This window comes from Camelina sativa, chromosome 13 (assembly GCF_000633955.1).
Source record: "Camelina sativa cultivar DH55 chromosome 13, Cs, whole genome shotgun sequence".
NCBI classification, from domain to species: Eukaryota; Viridiplantae; Streptophyta; class Magnoliopsida; order Brassicales; family Brassicaceae; genus Camelina; species Camelina sativa.
The window spans coordinates 647,211-659,841 of NC_025697.1; the positions used below are offsets into that span (position 1 = coordinate 647,211).

Here is a 12,631-nt window from a genome sequence, read left to right on the forward strand (position 1 = left end):
CTTTACTTGCTTTCATGTTTTAATGGTCAGTTTTGTTTAACTTCTGTGCTTGGTTAGATTTTAAGTAGAATAGGTCAAGATCATGGGTTTTTTAGTATAACTTATAGGAAAACAAAACAATTGGAATCGCTGCTTACTACAGATTATTGAATATGTAGAAAGGGATTAAGTTCTATTGTCTTTATCACAGTATGATATTGTTGTATTTTTGATTCTTTGTAGCCTTGTTCAAAATCCGATTTGCCTATGTTACTCTCTTTTTGTTTTGTTGTTTTGCGGTAATCTGTCTCCATTCTAAGTGTTGTTATCATTTTCATCTGATGAGTTATATCCTGTTGAGGGTTTTTCTGATATGAGTATTTTCTTTTTTTTTTGTTAACAGAAAACAAGCAAAAGAACTCTCTTTATCAGGTCCCTCATCAGGGAAGTTGCTGGTTTTGCTCCTTATGAGAAGAGGATCACTGAGCTTTTGAAGGTCGGTAAAGACAAGAGAGCTCTCAAAGTTGCCAAGAGGAAGTTGGGAACCCACAAGAGAGCCAAGCGAAAGAGAGAGGAGATGTCTAGTGTTCTCCGCAAGATGAGGTATAATTCTATTCTCTTCTTTTCCATCCTTCAATCTTTAATTATGCAGCTAACTAAAAGACTTTGCTCCTTCATAATGAAATGTTTTTCTGTTTTGCTGATTTAAACTTGGTTTTGGTATTTTTGCAGGTCTGGTGGAGGTGCTGCTGCAACTGAGAAGAAGAAGTGATGCAGTAGTGACTCGCGTTGGTTCAGCAGCGTGGTTCCTCGAATTTTGTGTTTTTAGAATTTTTGCCTAATGTTTCTTTGGATACTTTGTAGCAAAGATGATTTAATGTTTGAAATGAAACGAAACCATTTTGGAGCGACTTGTCTTCTGATTAACCGGGTGTGTGTCTTATGTCCGGTTCAATCCGGTTTAGAAACGAACTTTCCTTGACGACCCATGTTGTAGTCTTTCGTTATTGGGCCTACTTCGAGATTTCAAATATTCGTTACAATGATTGCTCAATCGATGTTGATGTGCTTAAAAGTTGGAAATGTTGGTGATCTTTAAAAGTAGTAGTGAGCTAAGCAAAAACGGTCCACAAAGCTATTATGTTTAATGTGATATATGTAATACTGATATGTGACGATTTGTTAGGCCTCGTGTGTTTTCTTAAGGACCAAGCAACTTTTTATGGGCAGTCATCATCATCCGTCACAATCATCTGTTATCGGCCACTATGGCCGATTTTCTTATAAAAAAAAATTATTTGGGTAAAAAGTTAAATATAGACTGATGTAAGTCGGGACGAAACTATTATCCTTATAACAAGAAAAAAGAAACATATGAACGTTTATGGATATGCATTGGTACACATACGTGTGTTAAATGTGGTTCTTAGTTATTGGTCAAGTTAAAAAGGATAGCAGCAACTTGAGGTGCATGGCTTGTGTTATTAAAGGAAATCAAATTGTTGTACAAATTTGAAAATGATTGGTGCATGTACCAATCACATAGCACATATATGTAAATCCATTGTGACGTCAGATATGTGAGAAATTTGTACGTAAAGGTGGTGAATAACCTAAGGCCCCGCCTTGATTGTGGGCAACGATTGAGACAAGTGAACAAAAAGAAAAGAAAACTTCTTTTACCAGTAAACTGACAAAGATGATACATGTATATCTATGAGGAAAGAAAAGAAATCTACGGATAGTTTATGATTCCCTTACATCCTAAAATTTAAGATCCATGAAACTATTGAACTCCGATAATTTGGATCTAACTGTTCACATTAATATTGGTTTGAGTCAACGAAAATTTAGGCTGGCTTAACAATAGGGCTTGCAGACTTTATACTTGGAAGTTTAAATATGTGAGTTGCCTTGAAACCATATTTCTGAAAGAAAGTTAATTAAAATTAATCACGAAATGGAAGGTCCCATCTAATACTAGTTTAATTAGTATGTGAACACAAGAACAGTAATGTAATTAACTATATTTGTTACTAGTAATAGTTTATATCGATAATCATAATTAGACTCAACAACAAAAAATGGAGCTAATTAATTAGCGGGAGATTGTCAATGGTAATGATAAGAGTAGGCGTAGGAGTTGCATAACGTTGTTAAGGAAATCGTCGACAATTTTACTTAGCCATATCAAAAAGGTCCAGAGTTGAGGGACCCCTCATTGTTTTTTTTTTTGGGGGTTTGGCCAAAATTTATAATGAGGGGAATTATATAAATAAAATTTTGGCAAAGACTAGCTAGAGAGTGGGCACACTCTTGGTTAGAATATTTCATAGGACAACTAAATATCCAACACATGCACTATAGAATATAGGTCATAGTCTAGATATATTCATATAATTGAATATTTGAATCATTTCGATCCTGTATTACTATACTACTACGCAGAATGACATAGCGGACGCAATTAGTTTTGAAGATTTACCAATCTTACAATAATATAAAATTAGAGAATTTTAAGGAAGAAAATAATATTTTTCAGTGATCATATATCATTCCATTCATACAACAATTATTCTTGCACAGACTTCGGTATATTGTTTTTATATATAGTACCACTACCAATTGGAGCCTGAAGTCCAAGTACCACAACACTACACTATGACACTATTAACGAGTAAACAAAGATCAGTCAAGCGAAGGAACTAGTCTCAGAAAAGTAAAAGCTGCGAAGTTACTGTAAAGAGAGAATGAGAATGATCTTCGCAGAAAACTATACATGGAGGTATCTTGTTGCATACATTATTTTTGGCTAGTGCATATAATAGAAGACTATATTATACTTATATAAACGCAAATTGTATAAGTACATACGCATATATAGCATACTTGTTTATACATTCATGTGTATGTTTTGTCCCTATATGTATAGATCCTGATGTTTATACATTCATGTGTATGTTTTGTCCCTATATGTATAGATCCTGATGTTTATACATTCATGTGTATGTTTTGTCCCTATATGTATAGATCCTGATGTTTATACATTCATGTGTATGTTTTGTCCCTATATGTATAGATCCTGTTTGGGTTTTCGGGTCAAGAAGGTTCCATGCTCTAGACTTATAGTGACAAAAAAATTTTATAGTTAAAATATACTCCTTCCGTTTCAAAATATAAGATGTTTTAAATAAGTTTTTTTATTTCATAATTTAAAATGTTTTCAAATTTTTATGCAATTTTTAAATTAGTTTAATATTTTATATTATATAATATTATTTTTTATTGGTTGAACTTGTAAAAAGTAAAAACTTGTTAATCTGTGTGCTTTAATTAAAACATTCTATATTTTGAAACAGAGTGAATATATGTTATATTGTTCTTATATCAATATTACCACCAAACAACTTTAAACGTGGAAGTCCCGCATATATGTGTGTATCATCTTTTTCCACGTGACGTTAACACGAAATTTTCTATTATCAACAAATATTTACCTACAATATCCCAATGTGGAAAAACATTGTTCAGATTCGCTGGTCCGCCTTCAAGGTCTGGTTTGTACCATTTAACGACCTATGCTATGACAATTGAGTCATAGCCTATGACCGAATCTAAGACTTGGATACGAATAGAATATTTATAATATACGAGTACACGACCATGAAGATAAATGGAAATAGCTCCAACCATTCGTTCTCTTATCCTATGATTGGCCCGTACTAATAATTTTGTTGAATTTATGATCGAGACATATATATATATATATATATCGTGAATTTGAAGCCTCACTTTGCCAATATATACTCTTTAATGTCAACGGACTTGCAATTAAACAATCAAGTTGTATATATTTACTAATTTTTTTTTGGTAAAGATTCTAGATATCATGGAATGGTAAAATTTGTGGTTAAAATTCAGCAGTACTAATATCACCAATTTTAAACAAAAAAGAAAAAAAAAAATTGGTGATGTGGAATCAGAAGTACCGAGTTTAGTTGTCAGTCACATGTAAGGGGAAAAAAATCAGAAGTACAGAGGTTTTGGGATTTTGTAGTGAATTTGTTTTTGTTCTTTTGGGAGGCTCGAATTCTCATGCGCGTGCATCGAAGCGCGTGTAATTTCTAGATCGAATCTCTCGGTTCTTGCGCGTGGCTCCCACCTCCCCTGACGCACCGTTACTTTTGTCGCCTAGTGGTCCGTGATGGTCACGAGCCTCTTGCTCTCTCCCTAGGCGCGTCGTTTTTCTTGCTCCTTTGTTCCGACATTGATTCGGTCGTCGTTAGATTTCAGTCTCCTTTGCGTATTTGTTTATCTGAATCCAATAAATATTTATATTCTATTGTTCGTAGTACTGTTTTTTTTTTCTTTTTTGGCAGCAAAGTTCATACTAACTAGTGTCTAGTAGCTAATTACACATTTAATAATGTTTTCAAATCTTCATCAACATCAAACCTAAACTCAATTCAGACATTCTCCAAGATTTGTCTTCTACTTGGTAAAGCAACATTCCTCTAAAGTCCTGTGTTTATCAATATTTATTTTCCGTATTAGTTAACACTTTCACTCATGTGGTACTCAACTAATAACCATCTTCTTTATTAAAAAGTGAAAAACCAAATAATTTATCATTTGTTATCCTCGCTATATACAAGTTGGTTTTTTTTTGTCGACTTATCTTCTTTCGTCGTTTTCGAAACCGATCATATGCATTACCGACGATCATGCATGCATTGCGCAAAATTAATCTATTGATATATTTAGTAGGGCGGGTTGATCTCCACTATATATGTACGTATTTTTATACATAAACACACGAGAAATATTATCTTTACTATGAAATATTTTATAGTTTTTTTTTGATAATTTGAATAAGCAAAGACTGGGGAACTAGACAATACTTCTCGGGGGTCACAAAGAACGTTCCTTTGCAGAGCATAACGAAATCATTGTCCCTTAATTACTTCCAGTCTTTTGCACTTATATATCATTCTATAATCACTATGCTTGATGCAAGTACTATAAGGTAATACTATTACTATACAATTAATCACTATCACATATGTCATATAATTTTTTCCCATTTAAATTTTTATTTAGCACAAAAAAAATATTCAAGATATGTAAATCATCACACGTTTTTAAAACACTCTGTTATATATGTCATTATATATATTTGCATGTACTAATTGTTACAAAATCATATGCGATGTCGAACAAAAATAGAAAAACACTCAACAGTTGAAAATCATTGTTGTAGTAATGCGTGTTAAATTGAAAATTTAGTTCAAAAAACCTACGCATTCGAGTATACGTAGTTTAGTTAGATGTTCAAATAGCTAGCTTGTAGATAAAGTCTCAAATAGATTCTTCTTTGCTTTACATCAAAATCATAAAAAAGTCTAACTAAAGTATTCCGTAAAAGACTCTATAATTTTAAAAACGGAATAATCAGAAAACTATGCGGAATTTGGACCGATTTCATAAACTCGTAAAGTTATAATTTAGAGTCTTTTCATTTGTTTATAAGAAATTAGACTCAAAAGGTCTCCACAATATAGTACTTAGTAATGACAAGTTCATAACTTCATATACGGCTTAAAGGAAACATAAAATTCTTACAAGTCACCTGTACTAGAATTCTTATTAATGCGCTCAAACCTATCAGTATCCTTGTAACTAAGTTTATCGTAATGTGTGTGTATATATATATATATTTGTATTATCGTGAATTACATTTGCGACCAGAAATTTACGTACACCAACTTTAAATTCCATTTTAGTTTCGAGACATTTTAATTAACTAAATAAATGTGTCATACTTTGTCATGGTTATACGTAGCTGCTGCTACAGAAATACTTTGTTTTATGTACTGCATTGGAGTTGATCATGTATAAAACCCCATTCAGTATTATAAATAAGTAAAATATATTACTAGAACATACTACACGCATGTATGATTATATCTTCATACTAAAACATGAAAAATAAAAATTGCAATATAAAAACCCTAATTTAAACCTAAAAACACCAACCAGGATAATCCAAAAAAAAAAAGGGACGACAGAAAACAAAAACCTAGTAGATCGATTGATGTACTAACTTCAAACCAAGTACATAAGATCATACTACACCCAACAAGAAATTAATAAGAGCATCATCATCATCACAATAGATTCCTCAGAGAGATGAGTAACTGATTATATATTACTAGTAGAAGAAGAACTGAAATTATTAGAGACGTCACTCCACGAACTAGTTGCCGCAGCTGCCGTGGGTGCTGCAGCAGCGCCATGAATATTCCAAAGCTGTTGTTCGTTTCCAAAAAGCTGTCTAGACAAGTTGAGTTGATTGTTACTATCTTCCATTTTCACTGAAGCTAATTGCGAGGCGGTGGCTGTAACCATAGCTGATGAAGCAGAAGACGAAGAGGAGATAAGGTTATGGAAAATGTTCTTAGGTCGGTACTGACCCGACCCGGTAACTAAACCATAACCCGGATTTTGCTGCTCCATTTGCTGTTGATGATCAAACGGGTCTAAGCCACCTAAAGGAAGTTGGTTTGTTGCTGGGAATCTCCACTGGTCAAAACCGGTCAAAAGAGCCGCCGCTCCTCCGCTTCCGCCGCTGCTTCCACCGCCTATATGGTAAGAAGGAGCTGACACGGCACCGTATTGTAAGGTGAAGTTGTCAGTGAAGTCTAGAGGAGGCATGAGCTTGAGAGGAGGCAAAGATGATCCAAGTCCAAGTATGTTGTTGTTGTTATGATCATGTCCGGGGATTAGTCCTGCGTTGTAAGAAGACAGCAACGAGCTCAGAGACGATGAAGAAGACGGTGGTCCCATCTGATTGTTAGCCATGGCTCGGTGGTGGTATTGTTCGTTGCTTGTGGTGCTGTCTTGTGACTTGCTATTACCGCTACTGCTGCTACCGCCACCTCCACCGCTGCTGTTTTTGGTTCTTTTGTTTCTACGACAACCGCCACCGACGGGAACGCTCCTTAGAGCACCGCCACGTGTCCAGTAACGACGGCATGACTTACAGAAGTGGCGAGGTTGAGTGAGACTGTAGTTGTTGAAGTAACAGAATTTGGTGTTGGTTGAGTCACATCTTGGACACTTCAAGGCAGTTTCAGGCAGTGGTATGTTGGCTAGCCTTGCCCTTTCCGCCATCGAACCTGGCCGGATTAACCCACCAGGTCCACCGGGACCACCGGCTCCACCGTTACCGTTGTTGTGGTGAAGCTGTGGAGGCGTTTGTTGCTGTTGCGGTGGGAGGGGATGGTGAGGGAGAAACTGCTGGTTGATGTTGTTTCCCGTGAATCCAACGGTGGTTGTGATTGGTTGATGCTAAAGAGAGCAAAAAATGATTCAAAAACAACGCAAAAAGTTGTAGAATTTGTGAAAAAAATTAATAAAGAAGGGGAAGAAAGAATTAATTTTATGAGTATATTCAAATTCAACCACAAAATATACAAAGATTAAAAGTGACAAAAGGAACAAGAATATTATTATCCTCTTTTCTTGTTTGTTTAATCTTCTCTTTATGTCATTAAAAAGAATGATTCTTGAGTCCCCTCATAAATTATAAAACCACCAAACCCAACAAAACCCATTAAGAAATAAAAAAAAGAAGAGACCGGATCAAGAACTTACTTGTTGTTGCCAGTTTGACGAATCAGGATAAGTAGGAAATGAAGAAAAAACCATATTTGATCTTTCTTCTTGGATGATATTTCTCTCTTTAGTTTTTTTTTTTATGGTTTTGTTTTTGAGCAAATAAAGGAATTAAAGCTTTTTTGTTTTGGTGAAGGCTTATATGAGAGAAAAGAAGAGGAGAGGAGAGCTTAGAGAAAGATAGAGAGAGAAGGCAAAGGTAAAGGAAGAACCTTTATTCATATATATACATACCCACATATGTATATATATATAGGAATATGTTTGAGTATTATATTGATTATTTTATAGATGAATAAAAAATATAAGATTTGAGTGTGTCCACAGTGTTATTGCAAGGCTCTTTTTGTTTTATATATTATATACAAATTTGCTTAGGGTTTTGGGAAGGTGGAGGAGAGAGTGAGTATGTTCAATTGCTTAACTCATAAGTTTCTTTCTGATTCTCTCTTTCTGTCAATACTGCTATCTGTACTGTGTGTGCTAATTATAAATATATATATATATGTATATATATATATATTAAAAAAGTACTAAGCTTGACTGGTTGTGTTTTTCAAAAATCAAAGTCGGTAAAATTCATAACAATTTAAATACATAAAAAGATACCACACTAAGAATGATAAATATTGATGTTTGTCATGAACTTTAGAAACATTTTATTACCATGCAAAATATCAAATACAAAATAAAAGATGATAAACGTACGTAAGAGTTGGGTATAGGTGAAGTTAGTATTCAAGAAAAAAACTGCAGTTGTTATATCTTAGTTCTTGTATAAGAAAATTAGAGCTGACACTAGCTAGTGCTTTTATATATGGATTATATCAGCTAAATTTTTCATTATTTTCATTTAAGTAAAAGAAATGATGTTATTTTATGTTTTGGATCCGCCACTGCAGCTAAGTTATATATGCATTTAATTGTGTTATATTACGTGTATATATACCTCAGCTTTAATTAATTAAGTAATTAAACACTTATCTTGAATATATTAATCGGCAGTAATATCAGTAAAGAAAGAGCTCTCTTTAGTGATGTGATGATGTCGGGGACGATTTTGTAGATTTCGAAATGTGTAGATTTACTGAACAAAGGATAAACAAAATGTGAAATATAAAGTCAAACATATTGACGCATAATGAAAAATAAAAAGAGAAAAACGTAAATCATATCAAGAAATTAACCGTCAGCCAACAAACTTGAAAACATATGAGACCAAGCTAGAAAAGAAATATCAACGAAAATGATTGATCACAATTTCACATACTTAACGATGAATCTTAACAAGATGAGGTTCCACTTCTTTCAAAATACGAATTAAACATAAAGGAGAGGTTGGACTAAATGGAACAACACTAATTACTCGTAATATATTTAAAAAAATGATTAAAAATTGTTAGAGATGAGTTGATTAAGTTGAAATACAGGAAAATTTAAAAATGTATATAAAGTAAATTAATTAAAACAGTCCAACATTCTTCCGAAGTGTCCCCAACTTGTTTTGCTTTTCTTTCCCTCGAACCGCCGCGATGTCTTTTTTCTTTTGCATGGGAATTGGAATTTTAGATTTTTCGTAGTACACGCGCGTAATTTGAACACCTAACTTAACTATATAAATCGCCTAACGCTATTTCGGGAACCGGACCTAACCGGAAACTTAAATTGTTTAGTGTTTTAGTTACATACAGTACAGTAAACAAGATAGCCAAGGTTTAATTCGGCTACGTTTGGTTTAATTCAATAATCCCAGATAAAAGTAAACCGACTCGGTTTCTGGTGAGATATTACACGAAAGTTCCAATAAAAAGGAAAATTGGATAAACAAACATTTGTTGGCCTATGAATTTGTCATTTTACAGTCTCTCCCAGTTGAACATTAAACCAGATGTATAATTTTGTAGTATACCAATTAGATCATCACTTGCTCTTCTTCTTCTTCTTGGAGACTTTGGGAATAGAATCTCAGTTTTCTTGGTCAGCGAGTATCAATGGATCCCGAGTTCCAGCAAACCGGGCCTGAGGTTCCAGAAGCAATGCAAGAACTGGAGGAAGAATGAGCAGAGCTGTGTTGAGATTGCTGCTGTGTAGATGATGAAGAAGAAACTCTGTTTTGTTGTTGCTTTTGTTCTTGCATCAGTTTTAAAATGTAAGCATCGTCATGCACCGAGAAAGGTGTGCTGCTCACAACAAAGTCAAGGGGAAAGAAACAAAGAGAAGATTTCAATTCCGGATTTAAGACATGACAAAACTGATTTTGATTTTGATTGAATAGAAATGTTGTTTACTACCTATTGAAGTCGAGGTGTACAAGTTGCATATCTTCAGAAATCTCGATTTCCACTACTGCGTGAGGATTTGTCTATAGAGAGATTTTGAGATGGAGACAGATAAAGATATCGAAAACATGAAAAAGAAACTAAGGAAGACAAGAGACTAAACATGAAACTAAGGAAGACAAGGGATTCAAAGTACCTCAAGTAGAATGAATGGTAAAGTAAATCCTTCTGCTGGGCCTTGAGTCTTCACAACCATCTCCTGATTTCTCGACATAAGACTTTCAAGACTTGAGACCTGAAGACGACAGGATTTGGGACAGCATATAAACAAAACGTAGAAAGACCATTATCATTTCATTAAGACAACATCAAATGATTCAAACACGAAGTAGATATGTGGTTACTACAAAATGCTAAATTCAAAGTAAATAGATGCTTACAAATTCTAGAATACCTGCCAAATCAACAATTTTTCTCATATCTAGCAATGCGTAACAAGACTTTGAATTGTAAGCCTTGCATAAAGATTTCCATCAACATTTAAAAAAGAACGAAAGAGAATCACCTTTTCTCTCAACTCTTTAAGAAAAGCAGCCTTCTTTTGCACACTATTCATTACTTTATTCCGATCCATCTGCAATACGAGCATCCGATATCCAAAACGAATAGTAAATAAGACGATCAAGAGAGCAATAAAACAGAAGAAAATCCAAAAGGGCAAGCTTGGAAGCTGAACCTTGACTTCTTCCACATCCTTTTTGCAGGTAATAGGAAGTCCTTTCCACCGGATTTCCTTTTTATCCCTGGCGATAATATCCAAGGCCATGAACACATTGAGTGCATCATAGACTCTCCGCCTTATGTTCTTCTCATTATACTAATTGAACAATAAGAGAATGCTGTTATAACTAACTTTTGTAATTTCAATAACTCAAGACAGATAAATATCAGCTTGCCATCTCGCAATACCTCATTTTCATTCAAAGGCTTCTCAGCGTTTTGCTTGATTGTGGCAAAATCTGAAATGATCTCGTCCGCAACCTGAAATCACAAGAGCCACAGTCTCAAACATAGTTATCTACATTTTCTAACACAATGTCGCTATAGAAGAGCAAAGCTTCTTGAAGTGAATACTTAGAAGATCAATTGTAATGCATACTAAAATGAAAACTTTCAAGACCAAAACAAATCTTTAGCTAATTCAATGGAGAAAGAGAGTTTTACCTCTTTGTATGTAGTTATCTTCTTGGCTTCCAACTTCTGACAAACTGAGTAAAATCCACATGAAAGTGAAGTCGATCAAAACCACATTCAACTCACCAATACAATACTTAAAGGTGCTTTTTTTTTTTGCAGTAAAGGAAAGAGAGAAATCAACTGACCCATAACACTGAATTGACGAAGCCCACCTCCAGCAGTTCTTGATTGCCCTTTCTTCTCTGATCTTTTTACACCACAAGACAGATCCAATGAAAGACATTATAAGCTCAAACTCAAAAAAAGAAGAAGAAACTTGTGTGTTGAGTAGTACAAATAATAACAGAGACTGACCCAATTTCAGAATCATCATCAACAATCAACTTCCTTCTAACAGGAGTTTTCTCCAAGCTCACTGAAGGATGTTGTCTCTGCTTCTCTGGTGTCACAAACAATTCCATCTCCATACTCATAATCTACTACACAAATCCACCTTCTCCTCCTTCTGCACACATTATTTTTTTAAAACAATTAATTTCATATTAGCTCTTCTTGACTCAAATCAATTGTTGACTAAAAAACGAGCACACAATCTAGAAGAAAAAAAACCCTAAAATTTGATTATTATCTGTGAAGCTCCAATTTCAAACCCAACAATCAAAAAGCTAAACAAAAAATTATGAAATGGGTATCAACCAGTTCGATGAGATCTAGCGTATAACCCTAGTGATACACAGATATATAAACCCAAAGCTCGAAATCTGTTCAAAAGACGAAATCAGTTTCAAAGACGAACCCACACAGTGATCCTCCAATGGCGGAGAATTAAAAAAAAAAAAAAAAAAAAAAGATGAGATTTGCTAGGGTTTTTTTATTTAGTTTATTACTCTTATGCGAACAAGAAGAAACAAATAGGAGATGAAATTACTGAGCAAGAGTTCCCGCTATAAACAACAACACACACACTGTTCTCCATAGCAGCCCATCTCCTCAAAAGCCATAAGGCTCAACAAAAAACACGCACGCACTCCCTGTGTTCGAACCCAACCGCAACGGCGTCGTTTTTTTGCTCTTTCGCGGGGATTTAAATGGGCCTTTGTTACCCATTGGGCTTATATGCTTTAAAACCAAGACACGTATAAATAATAAAATTCTATCTGTCTGTCTCTGACGTTGATAATTAATTGTGTCCGTGTATTCGATCCAATTGTTATTAACAAAAAAAAAACAAAATAATAATATTAAGTTCACTGAATCTTGAAAAATGTTTGGTACGTTTGCATTTAGGTTATTATTGACTAACATTATCGCTTATAAAGTTTTTTTTTTCTTTGATTTTTTCGTCTTATAAGACATGGTCCGTATCATCAACTTGTAACTATAAAAAAGTAATCTTCATACTTTTTTTATATTTCTTTTCCCCAAAGATGCATATATAGTTCACACACGTTAGTGCTTCAACGTGTGAGATAGTTTTTTTTTTTTTTTTTTTTTTTTTT

At 34.1% G+C, this 12,631-nt stretch overlaps 4 protein-coding genes across 7 annotated transcripts in view; 2 read left to right on the forward strand and 2 right to left on the reverse strand.

Moving 5' to 3' along the window:
* Positions 1-57, forward strand: part of LOC109128306 (60S ribosomal protein L36-3-like) — a 3,057-nt gene extending 3,000 nt beyond the window's left edge. Inside the window, exon 4 of the mRNA XM_019234429.1 lies at positions 31-57. Within this exon, the coding sequence (XP_019089974.1) occupies positions 31-57 (27 nt within the window). The remainder of the gene's footprint in view (positions 1-30) is intronic.
* Positions 380-890, forward strand: LOC104737800 (60S ribosomal protein L36-1-like; the record flags this gene model as incomplete). Its single annotated transcript, XM_019234373.1, has 2 exons — positions 380-582; positions 712-890. Coding segments are annotated over 2 exons (243 nt in total), but the record flags the coding sequence as incomplete, so codon positions are not given.
* On the reverse strand, positions 6,050-7,747 carry LOC104734255 (dof zinc finger protein DOF5.1-like). The gene is made up of 2 exons (XM_010453783.1): positions 7,636-7,747; positions 6,050-7,329 (listed from the first exon to the last, which is right to left on the reverse strand). Exons 1-2 carry the CDS (start codon positions 7,687-7,689, stop codon positions 6,181-6,183), a joined length of 1,203 nt encoding a protein of 400 aa, XP_010452085.1. The 5' UTR covers positions 7,690-7,747; the 3' UTR covers positions 6,050-6,180.
* Positions 9,348-12,167, reverse strand: LOC104734256 (transcription factor-like protein DPA). Of its 4 annotated transcripts, none has more exons than XM_010453786.2 (10): positions 12,061-12,167; positions 11,487-11,637; positions 11,318-11,379; positions 11,160-11,203; positions 10,905-10,976; positions 10,672-10,812; positions 10,501-10,569; positions 10,132-10,230; positions 9,948-10,018; positions 9,348-9,836 (listed from the first exon to the last, which is right to left on the reverse strand). In XM_010453786.2, exons 2-10 carry the CDS (start codon positions 11,603-11,605, stop codon positions 9,635-9,637), a joined length of 879 nt encoding a protein of 292 aa, XP_010452088.1. In that variant the 5' UTR covers positions 11,606-11,637; positions 12,061-12,167; the 3' UTR covers positions 9,348-9,634. The 4 variants fall into 4 exon arrangements, with proteins under 4 accessions (XP_010452088.1, XP_010452089.1, XP_010452087.1 ...); XM_010453787.2 differs by having other exon boundaries at positions 12,020-12,162; XM_010453785.1 differs by lacking the exon at positions 12,061-12,167 and adding an exon at positions 11,929-12,037.

What these genes read in the sequence shown, in the direction of transcription:
- LOC104734255 (XM_010453783.1), bottom strand. Translation starts at nt 7,689, where the DNA reads ATGGTTTTTTCTTCATTTCCTACTTATCCTGATTCGTCAAACTGGCAA. An exon ending in CGTCAAACTGGCAACAACAA is followed by an intron (nt 7,330 to 7,635) that starts GTAAGTTCTTGA and finishes TGCTCTCTTTAG; the next exon opens with CATCAACCAATCACAACCAC.
- LOC104734256 (XM_010453786.2), bottom strand. Translation starts at nt 11,605, where the DNA reads ATGAGTATGGAGATGGAATTGTTTGTGACACCAGAGAAGCAGAGACAA. An exon ending in AGCCTTTGAATGAAAATGAG is followed by an intron (nt 10,813 to 10,904) that starts GTATTGCGAGAT and finishes TTGTTCAATTAG; the next exon opens with TATAATGAGAAGAACATAAG. An exon ending in GTACACCTCGACTTCAATAG is followed by an intron (nt 9,837 to 9,947) that starts GTAGTAAACAAC and finishes TGTTGTGAGCAG; the next exon opens with CACACCTTTCTCGGTGCATG.